The following is a 20,947-nucleotide window of genomic DNA, read 5'->3' on the forward strand; positions in this document are numbered from 1 at the left end:
CATATCACTAAAAAAATGCTGTTGGTTTGATCACAGAAAAAGTAAAGGATGAAGTATTTGAGATGCCTGTCGCCAGCAGTGGTTTTGCTGCTGCTTAGTGTGACTGGACTTGACATGGAGCATCTCCAAGCTGAAAACCTAAATCTCCTTTCACCAGATGAGCATAAATTGGTCCTGAACCGTGGAATGAGAGGTATTTATTTATGCAGGCTTTCACTTCCTGTTTGACTTTTCTTTCCTGTCTGTTTCAGTTGTGGATTTGGACAAAAGCTGAACATGATTTGGGAGAATTTTCAAAACACTAGTCTGGAAAATCATTTGATTTTTTTTAAACGCTGAATACATTCATATCTGTGATTATCTGTGAAGATTACTCTTGTGGATGTGAGTTTAATTCCAACCTCTAGATCCAAATTGCTTATTGACTCACTGATGATAAGCATTAGGTCCTCTGAGGTTATTTGTGCATTGTTAAAAGGCAATCTATTAGAAAACTTTTAGAAAAGCAATGTTTTATTGTGCTTACCTGGGAAACATTGAGAAATTATTTTGTACAGAAACATATTTTTTGAATGTGATCAGACAGACGGTCCTTTCACATTCAGAAATGTTGGACAGAATTGTTACCCTGTCCATGTAAAGCAGATCAGCAGACTTTATTCCAAGAGTGCGATTTCTAAGTAAAGGCCTCTCTCACATTGGTTAATATCAATGTTCTTAAGAAAATTATCAGGAGAACAGTGAACAAGAGCAGTGTGCATTGCAAGTGCTGCAAGCAGAAAGCCACGGCTCTCTCAAAACAACATTTCTGCCTGTCTACAGCTTTCTGTTCACGTAAGGTTGTTGGTAATATTAGAAAGATTATCTTTGAAGAAAAGAAACATGACATCATAAAAATGTTTTCCAAGGCACAATTGAAGGAGTATGATGGTTTGGACATGTTGTAGTCCATCTGGGCCATGTGTAAATTTATTTAAAGCACAACAGCTGCACAATAAACCAGATTCCAAAAGTAGAAGATCTGATATTTTGTCCCTCAAATAAATAAAATGATCATTTTCATAAAGTACTGGATTTTTTTATAGACTTTTAGCACTTGTGTTTAAATCTAATCATGCCTTGGGTGGAAAGGAATACAAGGTAAGCAAATTTTCAGACATCACTACAATTCCTGACCTGCATTGTTTGTACCAGACCGCAACTATTCACTGAACACCTGAGGGGTCCTTAAATTAGACATAACCAAATTGTGCATGGATTGGGTTTAAAGAAGTTGTTTGGCAATTTGAAAAACAGTTGGGGGGCGGTTCTGTTTCTCTAAGCTAGACGCTAATGTTAGCAAGCTAGTTAGCTTGGTGTAAAAACTGGGAAAAGCAAACAAAGCTTCCGCGTCTCCTTTTGAAGACTTCAAAACTAATGTGCAGCTAAAAAGCTCACCTACTAGCAGCTTGTAATTTGTTTAAGTTATTTAAATTTCACATTTCAATCACGATAATATTACAGAATTTAGAAAGCTACTCCACTGAGTCGAGGATCAGTACATAAACTTTGTGAAATAACTGTCATTTTCACACATTAAACCTTTTTGTACTAAATGAAGACAAAACAAATATGTGGTAATTATCAAAAAAGCTAGTAATGGAGTAATAGACTCGATGTGTGATGTATATGATAAACCTGCCTAATTCTTAGCCATAAAGTAATTCTGATTGCCTGGTATTAGTTTTGATATGACTGATGTTTAATTGCTCAACAGTGCTGCCCAGAGACTGCTATGAAATGCTGATGGCCTCTTCAGGCTGGGCCAGAGACGGAGTGTACCTGATCCAACCAGGGGACTCCCCCATTGTGGCCTACTGTGCCATGCAGGAGGGAGGCTGGACCGTGGTGCAGCACATTACTGTGAATAGCAGTGTGAATTTTGATTGCACTTGGGCTGAATATAAGAAAGGCTTTGGTTTTATCACTGGAGATCATTGGCTTGGGAATGACTACCTTCATCAGCTTACCCGTGGGCCTGCACGCTATAAACTAGGAATAAAACTTGTGGACCAAGATGCCGTCACAAAGATGGGAGAGTATGATCCATTCCTGGTGGAGGATGAAGCATCAGCTTATAGACTGAGACTGGGGTTGTTTGAGGGAACGACCGTAGACGCTCTGACGCTGGATACAGAGAACTATCTCCATGACAACCAGAAATTCACCACTAAAGACAGAGACAATGATAACTACTTCCAGAACTGTGCCAAACTGGAGTTTCAAGGGGTGCCGGGAGGAGGCTGGTGGTACGACGCCTGCGCCGGCGCCAATCTGAATCGCAGAAATGTCATCTACTGGCAAAAAGACTGCAACAAGGAGCGGCTGTGCAAGTATGCATGGATGATGGTGAGACCTTCTGACACAGTGAAACTGATTCAGAGTGGAGACTGCAAGAAGGATGAGCTATAAGGACGTCATTCCCAGGATTTGTGCCAGATTTGAGTTTTTGTCATTAAACACAACAATGGGTGATATCAGGGATTTTCTTGTAGTGACTACTGGACCTTCTATTGACCACATTTTATTCAAAAATGCATGGACATGATCACAAAATACTGAAAAGAAACAAAAACGCATCACAAACTTGAAATACAGTAAAAAGTCGCAGTACAGATTTAGCTCTAGCTTTGTTTCCATCACACACCAAGTCAGTATACTTGAAGCAAAGCATGTTTTTTAGTTTTGTTTTTTTCTTTCTGAAAATTGCAAGTGCAGACTCCTGGTTTATCACAGTTACCAAGAAGTGTTTCATGGCATTATAGCTTATGACAGATAAAAAAAAAAATAGCCTGTGCAAGGCATCTTCCATTCAGTGGGTACACAAAGGAGCAGCGCACCAACATATTTTCCACAGTACATTACAAGTTTGCCAGAAATACAGTGATATTGATTTAGCCACAGTAAAACATACTGTAGTTCAATGCTTAATGAAAACGAAAATATCCTGAGAATAAAATCTAATAAAGAGAATTCATAAACAGTGTGAGCTGTTAAATCCTCCACAAAACTTCCAATGTAAACACTGACATTATTAACAAGTTAGTTATTCCCAATCGGTAAACTCAAGTGATCCATTACTGCCTTTTACGCATGATTCCTATAACCGTATTTTGCGCTGGGATTTCGCACGACATGAAAATCATAGCAAGTGATGACAAAACAATAAAGCTGACTCTCTACACATTTATTCATTGGACAAATTACAGTGGCACACATTAAAAGGCTTTCATGAACATCAAGTAAGTGTCTTGACTTAACGAGCAAGAGTCCGACATCACGATGAAGCATATTAGCCCTTTTAAATAAAAACAACGACAGCCATTTGGAAATACACCTCATCAGTACAAGCACAATACTTTAAGAATTAAAGAGCTCTGTGTGTCTTGTGACATTTTGGGTATGAGTGCATCAGCTTGACTTTTTAGACTGGAGCAACTTCACGATGGTCTCCATATACCAAAGTGTGCTGCTGTGTAAATCAATGGCGTAAATGTGCTTCAACTTGGAGAAAAATACTGGTTTGTTTTGTATATTTTTGACCCTACATACAGTGTACAAAATATATAATATTCTTCCAGCAGCAATTACCATACACTATAGCAAACCTACTGATTAATGAGCAGCACTATAAGATGTACTAGGCTCTGGATATCTTTTGATATCACCTAATACGTATGCACAAGTTCATAAAGCCAAAGTTATTGGTGCAAACATGTGATTTACAGCCACTGTCTCACAACTTCTTCATGTCATTTTAGAGCTGACCACAGGGTTTTGTCCATACCAGTATAGTTTCTCTTCAATCCTTTTCTTTTTCCACTGGCAGAGTAAGAGCATGCGGAAGGTCTTTTGGAAGGTCTTGTTGCAAAGGGCGTAGCACATGGGATTGACGGTGCTGTTGACGTAGCACAGCCAGTAGCCCAGGTGCCAGAGGGAGACGGGGATGCATTGAGAGCAGAAGGTAGAAATCAGCACCATGATGTTATAAGGAGTCCATGTTAAGATGAAGGCCAGCAGGATGGCGCTGAGAGTTTGAGCTGCCTTTCTTTCCTTGATCAGCACCATCCTTTTTCTCTTGGTGATCTGGCTCTTCAGCGTTGTGTCTATGGGCTTGGACATGGTGGAGGTGGACGGAACGCTCATGGACTCGGCCGAGGAGAATGTTGGCGACGTGATTTTCGTGTCTCCGTTTCTGCTTTGGTGCTCCGTGTGACTTTCCTTGGTCACTGGTTTAAACTTGTAGGACACACACTTGCTGCTCTTCTGGGAGTTGCTTTTGGGTGGCGTCTGAAAGAAACTCTCTTCATCGTAGCTGCTGAGCTGCTCGCTCTCGCTGCATACTCCACTCTTGGTGGCTTTGCAAGCCTGGTTCCCGAAGGAGGTCTGGAAGCCTCCTGGAGACACTGGCCTGTCCTCGTCCTCAGAGGAGGCGTAGCTGTTAAAGGTGGTCAGCTGACCAGCTTTGGACCACTCATCGCTGGTGGTGGCCGCTGATTTGACCGCGTTGCTCCTGGTGGAGGAGGACCACGAGGCCTGGTTCCTGTCTTGTGATGCTGAACTTAGTTTACAGCTAAAACAAGATCTGATGATGGTTTTCTGAGGCTGAGCCACCCCAGACTCTGTAGAACAGTTAATCCCTTGAAGCTCTGCAAGATCTTTGGTCCTCTTTTCTGTCTCCTTGTAGATTCTGCAGTAGAGGATTGTCATGACAGATACAGGGACGTAAAAGGCTGCAATAGCTGTCCCAAAAGTAATTACAGGCTCAGAGAAAAACTGGATTTGGCATTGCCTCTCGGGTACAGTCCTCTTTCCAACAAAGTACTGCCAGCAGAGAATAGGCGGGGCCCACAGAACAAGTGACACTAGCCACGCTAAACCTATCATGATCCCAGCTCGTTTAGGAGTCCGTTTGGCCCTGTAAGTTAGAGGCCTGGTGATGGAGAAATATCTGTCAAAACTGATCACCAGCAGGTTCATGACTGAGGCATTGCTAGCTACGTAGTCCAATGCCAACCACAAGTCACAGGCGAGGTTTCCCAAGGCCCAGTAACCCATCAGTATGTAAGAGGTGTATAGATTCATGGAGAAAACACCTATGATGAGATCTGCAGCTGCCAGACTCAGCAGGTAGTAATTGTTCACTGTCTTCAGCTGGCTGTTGACTTTAAAGGAGACCATTACTAGAACATTCCCCACAATGGTAATGAGGCTGACTATAGCCGAGACAGTTGCAATGGTGATCACCTCCCAGAGACTGTGGGTGACCAGGTGGATATCCATCGTGCTGGTATTTACTGTGGAGTTCATGTTTTCTCCTTCCATGGCCTTCTCCTGGTTATTGGCATCCAAGTATCGCAGGAGTCTTTAATACCAGGTTTGTCATTTCCACTAAGCCCTCCTGAAAAAAAGAAGAAAAGAAGCATTACTCTGTATGTCTGCCACTAGATGGCAGCAGTTCAGTGTACATGAACTAGTCAAACCTGGACTTAAATTCATGTTGGGGTGTTAATACTGAGGCTGATATGTTTGTGTCTGTGACAAAATGCAAAAAAGGACAAATGATTTTATCTTGTGTTAAAACTGAAATTCTGAAACAGACAAGTGATGATGGGGATTGTAGTTTTGTTATTCATTCAGCCATTGCAATTTTAGAGAGTGAATATTTTAGTAATCATCCTTCTCTGACAGATATTCACTGCATTTTGAGATTCTTGTTGAGAAACTAATTGTTCGCTCACATACAAATATGTTCTATTTGTAATAACAAGTTTCTTTTACATGTGTAAATAAAACAGTATTTTAAATATCCCTACTCAAAGCGCCTAATATATTTGCATAAGTAAATAAGTACATTTATTTATAAAGCAATATCAATTTATATCCAACAGAATGGAGCAGACCTATCAAGTGATGATCTATTATTTCTGTGTACTTACTATGTTACACATTTGCTGCTTGTGATGGGCCCGAGCCTACAAACAATTGTCAGATGCTTGTAAAGGTTGTTGGCGCTACTAGTCACATGCATTGTGAGTAGTCGACATGATTGTCAATTTAACATGTTTTTGGAGGGTGCGTTAATCTGCTGGAAGATGTTTAATTTATACATATATTATATATCATTTCACAGATCCACTATAGGTAGTAATTGCCTGCATACACTTGAGACTTGCTGTCAGCTTATTTGCATGTATCAGTCTGTTGTCATTTTTAGGATGGACCGCATTTAAATAACAAGTAGGCAAACCTGATGTTTGATCATTAGCTTGGTTTCTCCTGCTAATGCATTTTCTTGGATGTAGGGGGGAAAGTAGCATATGAATGCAGGGACAGTAAGTGACCACTACAGCTATTAATTCACAACTGATCACAGTGAAAAAACGCACATGCACATGGAAGCTCACAACATACAGGGTTCCTCCCTCTCAGGTTAGACGGTGAAAATGTTCTTCTGTGCTGGAAGCTACAGTTAATAGCGAGTGTGAGGCTATCCACCCAAAGCTCGTAGGAAATGGCTATGGCTTGATGCCTCGTCTATCATGGAGTACAAACACATCTGTGCGGTCTTCCGCGGACTTTGATCAGTTTGAAATCTAGTGAAGCAAGATTAAATCCTGTGAAACTGAATATATTTGCATATACAACTGATACAGATTCATACCCATTCATGTAGACTATTTGTTTATATATAAATGCTACTTGGCTGTGAGGCACTAGTTTTTCTCTTGTTTCCACGAGTTAATAGGCTGTCGTTCCCTCTATCTTTCTAGAGCGGTCAGTCTTCCCTCAGGAAATGCTGCAGCCAACTGGGCACCACGGCACTGGTATTTTCATCCCTGCCACTTGGTCTGCTTAAAATTAGGAAATCGCCATGTTACAGCCCAGCATCTGTGTCCTGTGTACGACCTTCCAAACTCTAAAACTTTATGTTCAAATTCACACTTATTCTGTTCGACTGAAAATAATACAGCTACGGCATATGGTGAATCTACCATCGGGGAGGTGCAGATGCTCTGAGACTCTCAGTGCAGAGCAACAATGAACTCAGTGCAGATAACCTCCATGTGGGTAGCAGCAAATGCAGCCTCAGGCTGTCAGCCAGAGTACTGGCACACATGTAGGTAAAGACAGCTTTACATATTACCCTCTCAGCCAGCCTGTTCCAAAACACAGGCACAGCTAGGACAGCAGTCAGTGTTGTGGAACTGGGTTTCAGACACGTATACAAGCATTTATGTTTTAGCTGACTAAGCCTGGACTAAAAGACTACTTTCATTTACTAAGTACATAACCAAATGTAGATATCTAACAGTATCCCAAATGGTAACCTTAGTTTAGGCACAAAAAATTGTTTAAATCTTTGAATCTAAAGTCGTTGAACTCCAGTTTACTTAAAATGACTTTGTCAGAGTTATTTTGAGATTATTTTGTGATCCTTCTAAAAAACATTTTTTTAAAACATTCCATGTTTCAGCCTAATCTTCCTTATCTGGAAAATGCTGCTGGAGTCTGAGCTCGGGTAAAAGGAAACTTTCTCTTAACGTCACGCTCAGGTGGATAACTCCTCCAGAAAGAGATGTTTCGCTGTCCGCAATGTAATTCTCTGGATATAATCACAACCTCACTTGAGAAATAACGTTCTTATTCACAGGCATTTCTTGGACAGTGCCAGGTAAGCAGGAGTGCCAGTGGTAGCCTGAGGCCCGCACAAATAACATTACAGTGACGGCGCGACAGTTGGAGTCCTCCGGCAGGACTTCAAATATCCCTCATCTTGTTATAGAATAGCATTTCATATCACATTACTCGAATCCCTGCATCATTACCCTGCTTTGAATAAACTATTTACAAATTTCAAATATGGGCGGCATGCTGTGGTTGGCGCTGTCGCCTCAGAGCAAGAGGGTTCAAACCCACCGGCCAGCTGGGGCCCTTGTGTGTGGAGACTACATGCTCTCCCTGAGCTTGAGTGGGTTCTCTTCTAGTACTCTGGTTTCCTCCCGAAGTCCAAAGACATTACCCACTCCCATAACAAGCCTCAAGCTGAGAGAGTTTTTGCCATCACCATCTTAGTGTTTTTAATCTTGATGTGATGAGTGACCAGTGACTCCTGTGAAACTGAGGATTAACGACTTCAGTCACGAATCTTAATAATTCACATTTCTGACACTTGTAATCAAAATCAACCTAAAGTTCTAGTGATTTCAACCTATGACTAGTAATTTAATCCATAAAGTCAACATGAAATTATTTATTGAGATTATAGAGCAAGGTGCCTCTTGGACTTCTATATAACCAGAAGTCTTTGGAAACCAGAGTGTTCCCCTGTGGGCCATTTAAAATAATGTAGGTTAATGGAGTTTCTGTGTTGGCTTCCTTTTTTAGACCTTTTATACCATCAATCAACTATCAGTAGCCAATATACTAAGACTGGAGACACTAACATGCTAAAATATGACACTGAATTGACGATGGACTTTGCAGCTAGTGTGATCCCATCAAAAGATGGATCAATTTGTCAATGTTCATTACACAAAAAATGACAACTAATGTCAGCCTCAGTTAACATCTTCCAGATAACATCATGTTAGTGTCAATGTAGCACGACAAAAGTAACATGTTGAATAGCATCACTGTCATTTGGAGTCGATATTCACTCCCTGTTAGTTTCTTTTTATGGTCTGCTAAACACAAAGTAATTCTGCTGCTCAAACTTCCAACACGTTCACAAGCTAGGTATTAACTAAGCCCCATTCATAGACTGTAAAAACAGCACATATGTTGCCACCTTGATGCCATGCGTCATTTTCTAAAGTCCTGTTAAGCCTTTAAGTGCTTCCAATGTTGGCATCTTGGAGTTTTGAAGCCAGGTGTCAAACAGTCAGAGCTTTCCAATCACAAGGTAGGCCTGGCCTAAAGTATACACTGTTTCATCATCTATTTTACTGTAAATGGAAGTGCTTTGGGAAAATCAATATTACAACTTGTCACGACACAAAAAGCTGGCAACCACGAACTAATCAGACTTCTATATTCAGTCATGGTATCGTGCACCGACCCTTAATTCTAAGGGTTCACATATCAGGATATGATAAAAAATTATCTGGTTCTGAGCTGGTCTTAAAATTAGGCAAATATAACCTCAGATAAACAACAACATATGACATATTATACCATGTAATTATTTATTCCACAAAGACTAAACCAAAATGCAGAAGTATTGTGTGAAAAACGAACTATATCCCATGATTAAATAGCTTGTTGAATCACTTTTAGCCACAATAACTTGGAGTTTTTGTGTTCTGTGTGACTGTAACAGTCTCTCACATCATTGTGGAGGAATTTTGGCCATCTGTTCTATACAGCGATGCTTCATTTCATTGAGACATTTGTTTATGCACAGTTCTCTGAAGGTCCTTGCTTAACTCTAGACTGTCTGGACTTTGACCAGGCCATTGCAATATCTTGATTCTTTTGTTTTTCAGCCATTCTGTTGGAGATTTGCTGGTTGTAGGTGATCTCTGCTGACTCATTTTTGGCACGCTTTGGATGGCCTCTCACTTGTTTCTAAAATACTTTGGTATACACAGGTGTTTATAGTTAACTGCAAGGTACCCAGGTCCAGTCCCTGCAAAACAACACCAAATCATCACCCCTCGAACCCTCCGCCACTCGGACACTATGAGCTGATATGCTGGGTTTCATATTCACCAAATGTGGCACTTTGCATTATGGCCAAACATCTCCACTGTTGGGGTCTTTGAGCCACACCACTTTGGGGTGGCAGTAGTTCAGGAGGCAGAGCAGGTCCCCCAGGAATCAGACGTTTGGTCGTTCACTGTAGGCAAAATATCCTTGAGCAAAATATTAACCCTAAGTTAGATGCATCCATAAGAGTGTGAATGTTAGAAAACACTTAAGCATAGAAAAAGGTGCCAGAAGTCTTAGTTTGTTCAGAAACAACTTTGCAAGTCATGCTAACTCATGCTGCCATGTTCTTTTTAGAGAAAAGACGCTTTCTTTTGGCAAACCTTGTAAACAAGCCGCACTTCTTCAGACTTTTTCTAGTTGTACTGTCAGGAACTTTAACATTTAACATGCTAACTGAAGCCTGTAGGGTGTGAGATGTAGCCTTTGGGAGGTTTTTTGCAATTTCTCTGAGCATTGCACAGTCTGACCTTGGCGTGTGCTGTGACGTCCACTCGTGGAAAGTTGGCATCTGTCTTGATTGTTTTTCACTTGTGAATAATCTTTCTCTCTGTAGAATGACAGACTTCCAGTTGGTTCTAAATGACCTTATACTCATATCCAGACTGATGTTGTTGCTGACGTCGTTCCTTCTTGCAAATTCTGTTAACACCTCTGAATGCTCCAGACCAGCAAACTGCCAAAATCTCTTCTTTTATAGAGGTGCTCACAATTTCTGATGATCAGTTAATCGAGTGTATTGAATAAGCAGTACCTGGCTGCTACTTACCCTCTTAACTCCTATGGAAACAGTAAGGCTGTACTGAGTTTTTCATAAGGTCTCTGTGCATTTTAGCTAAATTTCCTCTAAAAAGGTTAATCTAAGGTTGTATTTACCCAATTTTCATCCGCCAAGGGCCAGATGATTTTTATTATGTCCTGATCCGTAAAACCTTATGAGAGAAAGAGGGCGCACTTTTACCATGACTAACTGGAAGTCGTTTTGGGTACCTTTAGCTTCTTGCAGAAGAATGCGGGTTTAATCCTGCAAACAATATCCAATCTATGGTCACATCTTCTATTTTGTTTCCCATTTCTTCCTGAAACAGCCGTGTGTTTTTGCCACAAATGATGGTAAGTGAGAGTATAAATGTTAAATTTACTAGTGGACACCCTAACGGTTGGTTGAAGCTATAAAGCTGAGCAGCGCAGCCCATAGCTAATAAATCTTTATTAATCACTATGAGAGGCACACACTCTTTCCACATAGTCATCTGACACATTTTTTTATTACAATGGTCATAGGCTATTTAATGTGGCCTGGAAAATATTACCCTCCCTAAACATAACAGCTTTGGCAGTCTTGCGTGAACATGTTTGCTGGCGTAGCACAGATGAGCCCAGATAAGTCAGGTACACTCTCAAAACGCACAGGCGTGGACTATTTCTTAGTTGTCTTTGGTTTTTCTGTTAGTTTTTCCAATTTTGTGATGCAAGCAATCTGATTACCCTTTTTCAGAAAAGAATGAATTAATGATGATAGGTGCACAGAGATATTTCTGACTCACTGATGACTGATGTGTTCTAGGCTTACAGGCACACACACAAAGAATAGACTTGTTCTGCTGCTTGACCTCAAGTGGTAGAACAAGTCAAGCCCGCTAATAGCTTCTAAATCGAAGCAGGAAGCATTTTAATGGTACACTCAGAACTCAGACTGTGGAGTAAACATGGCCTCTGCCTCACTATAAATAGTGAATATCGTCTGTTGTGTCCTGCTTTTGGAGCTTTTTATGGATGAAGCTTGTTATCAAATGTGACGTACACTGGGGAGTAGGCAAGCTTTGTGACCCCGTGACACAGGGGAGGTTTGAAAAATGTTTGATTTGAACTTACAAAAAGCTTTTAAATTATGGTTTTAAACAAGAGGAGAAAAGAGTGCATCAGCTCCAAACAGTGGTGCAAAGAAATCGTGTTGCTCTTGCCAAGGAAACTGAGTCTCCCTTATTAATTATACATACTAAGAGTATCAGACCATTCTCTCAAATATTGTGTTGGTATGCATAAGTAATGGTCATTGATCCAGTGATTAACAGTGTGAGTCCGCACAGGTAGCACAAATCTGGTCGAAGGCTGGCTTCCTGCAGGTCCTCTGGCACCTCGCCATCAGGGCTCCCGTGCAGTAGCCTCATACACTGCCCCCACCGAGCCTCCTAGTCACAGGTAACCTTTCTTTACATTGTCCTTTGGTGGAAACACAAATGCACAGCACAGCGAAAAGCACAAACTCAAATAGCGCGTGTGTGGCATTAGTAAAAGGGAAAGGACATGAGAGTGATCATCAGAAGGAAGAGAAAGCAACACAGAGACAAGTCAAGGGAAAGCAAACAGAGGCAACCATACTGTAGGGCATGCATCTGCATGATGGGCGATGTGCAAAGCAGCCCAGAGCTCCTCGACACAATGGTTTGCAGTCAGCTCACTGGACTATTGCTAAGAGCTCTCGATTCTGGAAGAGGAGGGTGGCTCTACGATATCGCTTGAATCACGTTTGTGCCACTGACGGGGAAAGAACAAATAAAAATATTCACATTAAGAACTGCTGCCAAGCACAGATATTTAAGCATTAGCGGTAAAAGGATGATTGTGTAGGATAAAATCAGCTAAAGGAAAAGATCAAAATACGAGTTTTGCTGCTTAACAGTTTTGTTTTTCAAACCAGCACAAGTTAAATTACAGCTTTCCTCCCGTGAGAAATGAGGACCACGATCGTTAGGCGAATATTGTGATCTGCATAGATTTGGCAGCTACTGGAGGGAATAAAACAATAACAGTGAGTACTGTTTTATGAGTGACTACAACATTTCATTAAGACCCCATCATTTGGATAATGATCTGGCTCATTTGAATTCTTGTGTGAAGAATTTGCTAAATATCGTTTGTGCCTCTGGGTTTTCTGATGTTTGTTCCCAACTCGCCCCATTTCCTCTGCGCTGATATTACTTTTGTCTGCACAACAAAAGATATTGGAAGAACCAAGCAGCTGAGGGAGGAACACATGTGAGACTGCACACCATTACATGGATGATGGCAGGTTTCTTTATGGTACATCTGAGCATGAAAACTCCCAAGTTGAAAACGTGAAATGTTTCACCATAAAATCCTAATTTTACTAATATAATAGTGGATGTTTCTTGTGGTAAAACAGACTACTCGTCCATAACATTGCCATTACTGTTCCATGGTAACTGCTTCCAGGATTTTTCTCAAGAGCACGAGCACCTCTCAACGTTTGTTGTAACACCTCACAAGGTCTGTGGGGACAGGAAGGACTCGTTAAAATCACGCTTCACTGCTTAATCCTTCTCTGTTTTGTCATTTCCAGTTAATCAGAGAGGGGAAGGGAAGAAAAGAGCTTTAGCTTTTGAAGGAAAAGATCGATTGGCTTTGTGGAAGTGAATCAAAATGCCTTTTTTTCTTTCTTTGCTTGTTTAATTCAACTAAAGAAGATGAATTAAACATTTTAGAAGTGTGCAGAAGAAAATCAAATATATGCGCTATTATCAGATGTTTTAAGACGAGGCTAAAGACGGTGATTGGAGGGCTGGAGAGGAGATGGTGTGGGGTAGAAATATGATTGTGCAATAAAACAGCACAACTACAGACAGATTAAGCGTCTACATAAAAATGTGTGTAGGTTATCAAAGCATTCAGGAAGCTAAAATTAAAACTCCAAAGCAATTAAGGGGAAAATAATTAAGATATGTGAAGAGTCAAAGCTTTATTGACTTAGCAATAATTAGGAGCAGCAACTTTTATAAAACAACTGACATATGGCTAATAGATACACACATAGTGTAGTGTATGGTGCTTTTCTGGACAGCATGTCTGCCTGAAGAACAAATGTACACATCTTTTTGGGAGCTCTGCTGCATTCATTAAGGTAAAAGGCTACATTAAAAAAACATGCCGAGACCTCTCAGACATGCACTTGTGCACACATGATGCTATTTCCTCTTGAATCCAGGTCATGCCTTTGTGCATTAATCAGAAAGGGCATGATTCTCAGGAGACTGTGAAACAAACCACTGATGTAAAGGGGGGAAAAAAGATGAATACTCACAGTTGACTTTCATCAGATCTCACAGTCTTCTGTTTAAGGGAAGACCGTGTCTCCTGGTGAGAGCAAAGTTCATTTTTAATCCCTTTGTTTTGCTTGGGAAGCCTTTCTCCTCAAGTATGGTGCTGAGGAACAGGCTCACAACACAGTTGGAGAGAGGATTGTGGTGGATGAGAAATCCTGCTGACTTGACCCTTGCGTGCCGGAGGGGTCTTGGGGAAAAGTGTGAACGCAGAGGCTCAGGAGAAAGCTGACGGAGAGTGGGAGGAGGAGGGTGGGTACCGGAAGATTTCGGTCATCCCTGCTCAAGAGGTGCAGCGTACGGCATCACATTATTCTCAGCTGTCCAAAGCGGTCTGGTCTGTCCAGATGAGACAAGTATCCTTAAAGTTGCAAGGGATCCTTCCTCTGGCATTAATAAATTAAATAAGAATCTAAGCCAGAGCCAAAGAATAAAAGCAGGAGAGAAGTTTCCCTGCTTGTCTGAGCTGAGTGGAAACGGTGCTGCCTCTCAGTCAAGTTGAAGCAGAATGTCACTGAGAGCCAGTCTGATGCCTGAGCCAAGTCACTGCCATTGCCACACTGCTGCTGCTGCTGCTGCTGTTGGAACTACACAGACACAGATGTAGCTGACGCTAGCAAACTGGGAGGAGAAATTCCCATAGGGCTGGATGGTTCATCACGTTTCGGGACAGTGAGCATGCAGCTTAGCCCACAAAGTGTGAGAAGAAGAAAAGAAAAGGGGGGGAGGAGGTTGCCGGGTGGATTGAAGGGGTCCGTTTTGGAAGGTGTGGGTGTGGGAGGGAGAGCACGAGAGGGAGTGCGTGTGTGGAGGTGGCGGCGAGGGTGGTGTTTAGTCAGACCAATTGAACCAAACGTTGTTACTGTGTGGCTACATGTGTCACACGAACCATTAATTACCTCCAATGGCATGTCCTTTGTCTGTGTTTTACAGAAGTGCAATAAGAGACAGTGACCCTGGTTATCGCTGCTCCCGGCTCTCTCACTGTTTGAACAGCACTGAGGCTGAAGCAGTGTGGCTATCAGCAAACTCATCTGCAGAACATAAAACACCACTGCTGCCTTTGTGCTCACTTGGGAGAGTACTGACATGGCTGGGCCAGATAAGCAGACTACTAAAGTGACAGATGTTTTTTTTTGTTTTTTTTACCAGCACCCTTGTGTGTGAGATTGTGTCTATGCGTGTGTGGCTATTAGGGAATTATTTGCTTGGGATTAGCAAACTGGTGGATGGGTGTACAGTCGAGATGCTTTAATCCGGATAAAGGGAGCCTATCAGTCCCATGAGCTCCAATCAGATCACCAGAGAGATACACCAATAAAATCAAGTTGCTGCCAATGTGTTACTTTGAACAGTAGAAAATAGCACATTTTTTCCTTATCTAGTTCATCTGTAATCTGCATATTGATTAGCTTGCAGGAGAAAATTGACTCACCTTGCGAGTCAGCACCCTGCTTGGAAACATGCAGATGAGGACAAAATTATTATTAGAAATTTAAAGTTTCTGTCAAAAATTTCCTTTACTTTTTTTAAATATATATGTATATATATATATATATATATATATATATATATATATATATATATATATATATATATATATATATATATATATATATATATATATATATATATATATATATCTTTATAGATAGATATATATAAACTTCAGCAATGGTTCCAGTCATTACTTGAGCTGGGACTCCACTTCTGCAGAAGCATTTTAAAGACAAGTTGAACAAAGAGTGACTGAAAGCACATCCTTTGGTCATGAGATGAAACTAGAGCTGTTTCCCCACAGTGAGACATGGCAGTGGGTGTATCATGCTGTGGGATGCTTCACTGAGTTTGGTACAGGGAATCTCGTAAAGGTGGAAGGGAAAAGAATTAGTGAAGATGTTAAAAGAAGAACTTCAAGCAGTCAGCAGCAAAACTGGGCGTTGTTCATCGTTTTGTCTTTCAACACAACTATGACCTAAAACATACGTCGCTGAGGATGAAGAATAAGCTTCAGGAAACCAAAGTGAACACTGGTCTTATTTACGGTAGCGAAGCAAATCTGTGGGGTGACCGAGGAGGAACAGCCTGAGATTGCTCAGGAGACATTTATGGAAACTACAATAAATGACTGCAAGCTGTTGTCCAGCTAAAAGGAGAAAAAACTGACTTTTTGCATCAGGGGAGTAGTGATTTTGACCCTGTGAAATTTTTGTTTCTGTTTGCAGACTACTGTAACATAATGTCAGTATTCAAAATAAAAACTGTGTTAAAAAATTCCTTGCTTTGTTTAACAGGACTTGGGAAATGCTTTTTTTTTTAAATGAAATTTTCACGGCTAATAATCCGTGGCTGCTGGAAGACTACACGTTTGGAGCGAGAGTCGCAAGTTCCATTCCCACCCTGTATCCAGTAAGGGTCCTGGCCCCACCATGCTAAAACCAAGCCCTGGAATGGCGCGGATACGTCTGCAGCCTGTCCACAGTTTGGACACAAGCATTTCACTACATGTTGTACTCTGCATGACTGTGTGTGTGGCAAATAAAGATTGTACTTGTTGTTGAATTCTGTCATAATCTGTACATGTAGCTGATTCATACATGATCGATTAAAAAAGGAAAAGAAGGAAAATGATTTCACTTTCACGCGCTGTTTTTTTTCTCCTTCTTCTTCTTTTTTTTCTTCTTTAACATTTCAAGCTTCTTAAATCTCATTAACTGTAACAAAATAGTTGGCACAGCAGGCACCTAACAGAAAGCTCGGGAACAAGCAGTCTGAATACATCGGCTCATACTGATTTATTTACAAACTGGAATAATACACGTAATACAAACTGAGTGAATCTTTGATTTTCACCATGTCTGTGTATCAGCTAATAGAAAGTCCCTCACAGGAAACAAAATCCACAATCAGGAATATGGACGTAATAAATAAAGCAAAGGCGAAAACTGAAAAATTAATTACCCAGCTATGAAATGATTAGACTTCTGCGTTGCAGAGAATAGGGCCGCTCTTCCCCCTGTGGAGCAATACAGGCTGGCGAGTGGATAATATGCAGATGACACTCACTCCTGCACTTCATATTGACATTTATTATAATGCAGCTCTCACACTGAGATGATTTTACTCCCGGATCAGAGCTAGATCTGAGTGGCGTGACTGATGTGCTTTGTGAAAATCCCACCACATCCCTTCTAAAAAAGCACGGCATACACCCACCCCACCCACCGCTACACCTTCCGCCCTGCTTGACAGTCTAATCTAATGTGATTTCCAGGCAGCAGGCCAAAGGACAGACACCTTGCTCATCATTACCACAGAATCGCTGACCTGCACAAAGTTTACAGTGCAGCCATCATTTTTACGTGACAAATCCACACACTGACATGCACACAGAAAAGTGCAAATTTGCATACATGTGCATCATTGCCTTACCGGTGGTTAGAAATGTCTAACTTTTGAATTATATCCACTTTAAAATGTGACCTTTTGCCTTTAAAGCTAAAATATGATGACTTTCCAGCGCACCTCAGCGAGCTGCAGTGGATATCTTTTTGATTTGGACTCGCCTCAACCCTCTCAGCAAAATCACATTCCTCCCTATTGATATCTCATGAAAGCAGATGTCAGGAAAGCAGGGAAACCTCGCTAGCATCCAGGCATCATCCTCACCGTTCGTCTGCATCCTAAAGGCACGACCGTTTTTGTCTGGTCCCTGCCTGCCTGTGAGAGAGACAAGATGGGGGAGGACATCAACGCAGCGAGAGATGGATTGCATCTGTCCACAGTCCACGGGGGCTTGCTTATCTCCTGACCCAATTGTGCACCCATATGCTGGCAAAAAAGATCAGCCTCTACTTTGTGCAGCTCTAATATCTCTTCCGTCTCTCTGTCTATCCTCAAGCTTATTATTGAAGTGTTTTAGGAGTTTAGGACTGATCCATTACTGCCCTCATCCCTTCTTTTTTTATTATTATTATTTTTTAGCCAAATCACATTAGCTTCTATCAATATAAACAATAAAGACGCAGCGATTAATAGCTCACTTTGGAGACCTCTTTAATCTAGCTGATCTCTGACATGCGTGGCCCTCCACTCTGGCTGCAAGAATCGACTCCTCTGATGTCCCGGCTTAGATGTGCAACAAATGTTTATCTGCTTGTCAGGCCTTTCTTTTCTCCCTACATCCCCAAGCAACAACTCCTTTTTGACAAAATGATTTGCCAATAACTTGCACTGTTTGAGCGGATTTACAGGTCCCCCTGCTGCGGCACTCTCCTTTATCCCCTAGTAAAAAAGAAAAAAGCAGAAAAAGGCTGTCCTTTTTGGTGCTCTTAAGATGATAAGATACACAGAGCTTTTAATTTTCCAAGCGAATGACTGCACACATACAACGTTTAAAGACATATTAGAAATTTTCCACCATTTCATCAGAGCTCTGGATCATTTCATGTTAAAACTAGGCTCTAAATTAAGTGTCTGTCAAGGGCTTGGCTTTCCTCAATCAGCCGGAGCTGGGTGGCACATGAGCTCTCCCTCATTCCAATGCAACTTTAATGTTGCCTTGACAGAGGAGATTAGGTGGTAGGCAGCTCTGATTGAGCTCTTCTTGCAGACCTGTGGTTTCTACTCCTTTAAGGACATCCAACACCGACTCTTCAGACACTCCTGCGTCAACAACAATGACCTTGTCTGGACGAGACCGGGGCCAACCTGTGCAGGTGTGAGTGTTTGTCATGCAAAGAGAAAGCCAACCGGATAAAGGTTTATCCCGCAGCCCCACAAAGTACAGGATAATTATATTATAATTATATTAATTAAGAAGCCAAATATATACCGCGCACTTTCGCTTCGAAGCGGCATTAATTGAGGCTCACTGGAATGCTCATAACACACAGATAGCATTTGCATTTTTATGTTTACGTTACATGTAAACAACTTATTTTTTTGTTTATTTATTTTGCAAAAGCATGCATGACTAATAGCAGTAGTTAATGGCTTTTTACTGTCAAGCGACAGTGCACTACCATTAGAATATAGCATTTCAAATGTGAGGCTGTCTGTAACACCGTACAAGTGAGCAGTCAAACAGAGCAGTCCTGTTAAACTTTCTCCACTAAAATTACAGTTACTCGCATTTTTTTCATAGCACCAAAGCACGACTTTAGACTCAGATGTTACGACATTGTTATCACTGAACACTAGCGCAATATGTGTAAGTTTAGCGTGCTTCTTAAACCTTTTCTCACACATCTCCTGCACACGTGAACGCTTGTAGAAATTATCCTAAGAGTCAGAATGTGCAAATTTCCAATGCGTCTCCCTTGCGCCCATGTGTTGGTGTGCAGGTAAGTGCACGTACTACATTAAGTGAATCTCCTGTTTCACCACAACCCAAAAGTATTCTGTTGGACTGAGATCTGGTGACTCATTGATGTGTTCAAGAAAGCAGTTTGAAATGATCTGAGCTTTGTGACATGATGGGTACACTGCGGTCATGCGGACATGGTCAGCCACAATGCTCAGTGTTTAAATGATACGCAGCTGGTACAAAAGGGGCAAAAACTGTACAGAGAAAATATCCTCAGCACCACCAGCCTGAAATGTTGATACGAGGAGGGACGGATACAAGTTTTCATGTTGTTTACACCAAATTCTGACCCTACCGTCCGAATGCTGCAGAAGAAATTGAAACTCATCGCCTTCCTTCATCACTCTGATGCTCGTTTTACTTGTGCAGTATCTGAATCCCGTCTTCATGCCTTTATGCACTGAGATGCTGCTATGTGAATGGCTGAACACATGCATGCTTTGCGGTGCGTGTATATAGATAGTGGCTTTATTGAATTCTTTCCTACGTCTGTCTGTCGCTATATGCAACTAAAGCATGAAGGTGGAGCTTACCATAAAGAGTCAAACTTTGTACCTGCGACACAAATCGATATCTTGTTTATTTGAGCCATAGAAAAATAATAATAATATATTATATAGTTATAAACATTACACTTTGTGTTGTCATATGATGATGGATTACTTCTTGATAAGGCACAATGACGTCCTGTAGCTTTGTTGCCTTACTAATTATTAATTAGTGATGTGAGTATTCTGTGACAGTGAAGCATTTTTCATGTTGGCTGTAAAATTTATTTCTTATTGCACAGTACTGTCTATCACCAGAATAAATATGCTAAACTTTGCACTTGGCATTTGTTTCGAAATAGCTGAAATGAACTTCAAAGCGTAAACAGTACGTGGATGACTGCACAGAATTTATTCGTATGGCGTAAAATATCTGGATTTGAACTAAAGTTAGGAGCGAATGTGCCTGACAAACACACAGCCCTACAAAATGAAAAGGAGAATAACAAGTAAGCACAGCTGGATTCGACTTTTTCCCCCTTTTTCACACCGCTGGCTCACTGACTCGACATTGTCCTTGTTTGTGCAGGTGTGTGAATTATGTATGTGCTCATGTGCATACTGACGCAGATGCTGCTGGGCACATACTGTGTACAAGATGTCCAGACTCGCTATCAGTCACGGTCCGTTTAAATTATGGGCCAAAAATGGGTGTCAAGGCTTCAAATATGCTAGGTCGATGTCACAGAGACTCGTCTGAGAAGAAAAAGTTAAACACCTTTTCAACACAGTTAGCCTCGGTCTAACCCCAAAGTAAAAAACAAGAGAACGTGAAAAAAAAAGAATGAAAAACGATAAATATCAGATGTGTTTTGCTCTGCCTCTGCTTGCCTCCCTTGGCGCTGCCCTGCTCTCATGTGGGGTTGGCCTTGCAGGGCTGTCTGTGTCTTTTTAATTACTGTAATTCAGGGCCGCCCGCTGAACGCCTCCATCTGCCTCTATCCGAGGTAAGAGATGTAAAAATCCCGAAAAAGGGAAAGCACATCATAACAGCAGCAAAATAGAACCATCACGCCAGTAACTATCCTCTATAGATGAGGAGGTATCCAGAACAAAGCACTACTGCAATAAATCTTCTTTCTTAAGCTGATACTTGGAGTCTTTTTATTCTTCAGAGAGTCTTTATACTCACAGTTCATCAGTACCATCACCCCCGGTGA

General features: G+C 41.3%; 2 protein-coding genes across 2 annotated transcripts; one reads left to right on the forward strand and one right to left on the reverse strand.

Moving 5' to 3' along the window:
* The first annotated feature begins 39 nt into the window (after positions 1-39).
* Positions 40-2,481, forward strand: zgc:194887 (uncharacterized protein LOC571819 homolog). Its single transcript, XM_040042153.1, has 2 exons — positions 40-193; positions 1,757-2,481. Exons 1-2 carry the CDS (start codon positions 49-51, stop codon positions 2,449-2,451), a joined length of 840 nt encoding a protein of 279 aa, XP_039898087.1. The 5' UTR covers positions 40-48; the 3' UTR covers positions 2,452-2,481.
* A 1,273-nt stretch (positions 2,482-3,754) lies between these two features.
* chrm5a (cholinergic receptor, muscarinic 5a) lies at positions 3,755-14,966 on the reverse strand. Its single transcript, XM_040042146.1, has 2 exons — positions 13,853-14,966; positions 3,755-5,440 (listed from the first exon to the last, which is right to left on the reverse strand). Exon 2 carries the CDS (start codon positions 5,362-5,364, stop codon positions 3,787-3,789), a length of 1,578 nt encoding a protein of 525 aa, XP_039898080.1. The 5' UTR covers positions 5,365-5,440; positions 13,853-14,966; the 3' UTR covers positions 3,755-3,786.
* Between the last annotated feature and the right edge of the window lie 5,981 nt (positions 14,967-20,947).

This window comes from Simochromis diagramma, unplaced genomic scaffold, assembly GCF_900408965.1.
Source record: "Simochromis diagramma unplaced genomic scaffold, fSimDia1.1 OVJJ01000304.1, whole genome shotgun sequence".
NCBI lineage: Eukaryota > Metazoa > Chordata > Actinopteri > Cichliformes > Cichlidae > Simochromis > Simochromis diagramma.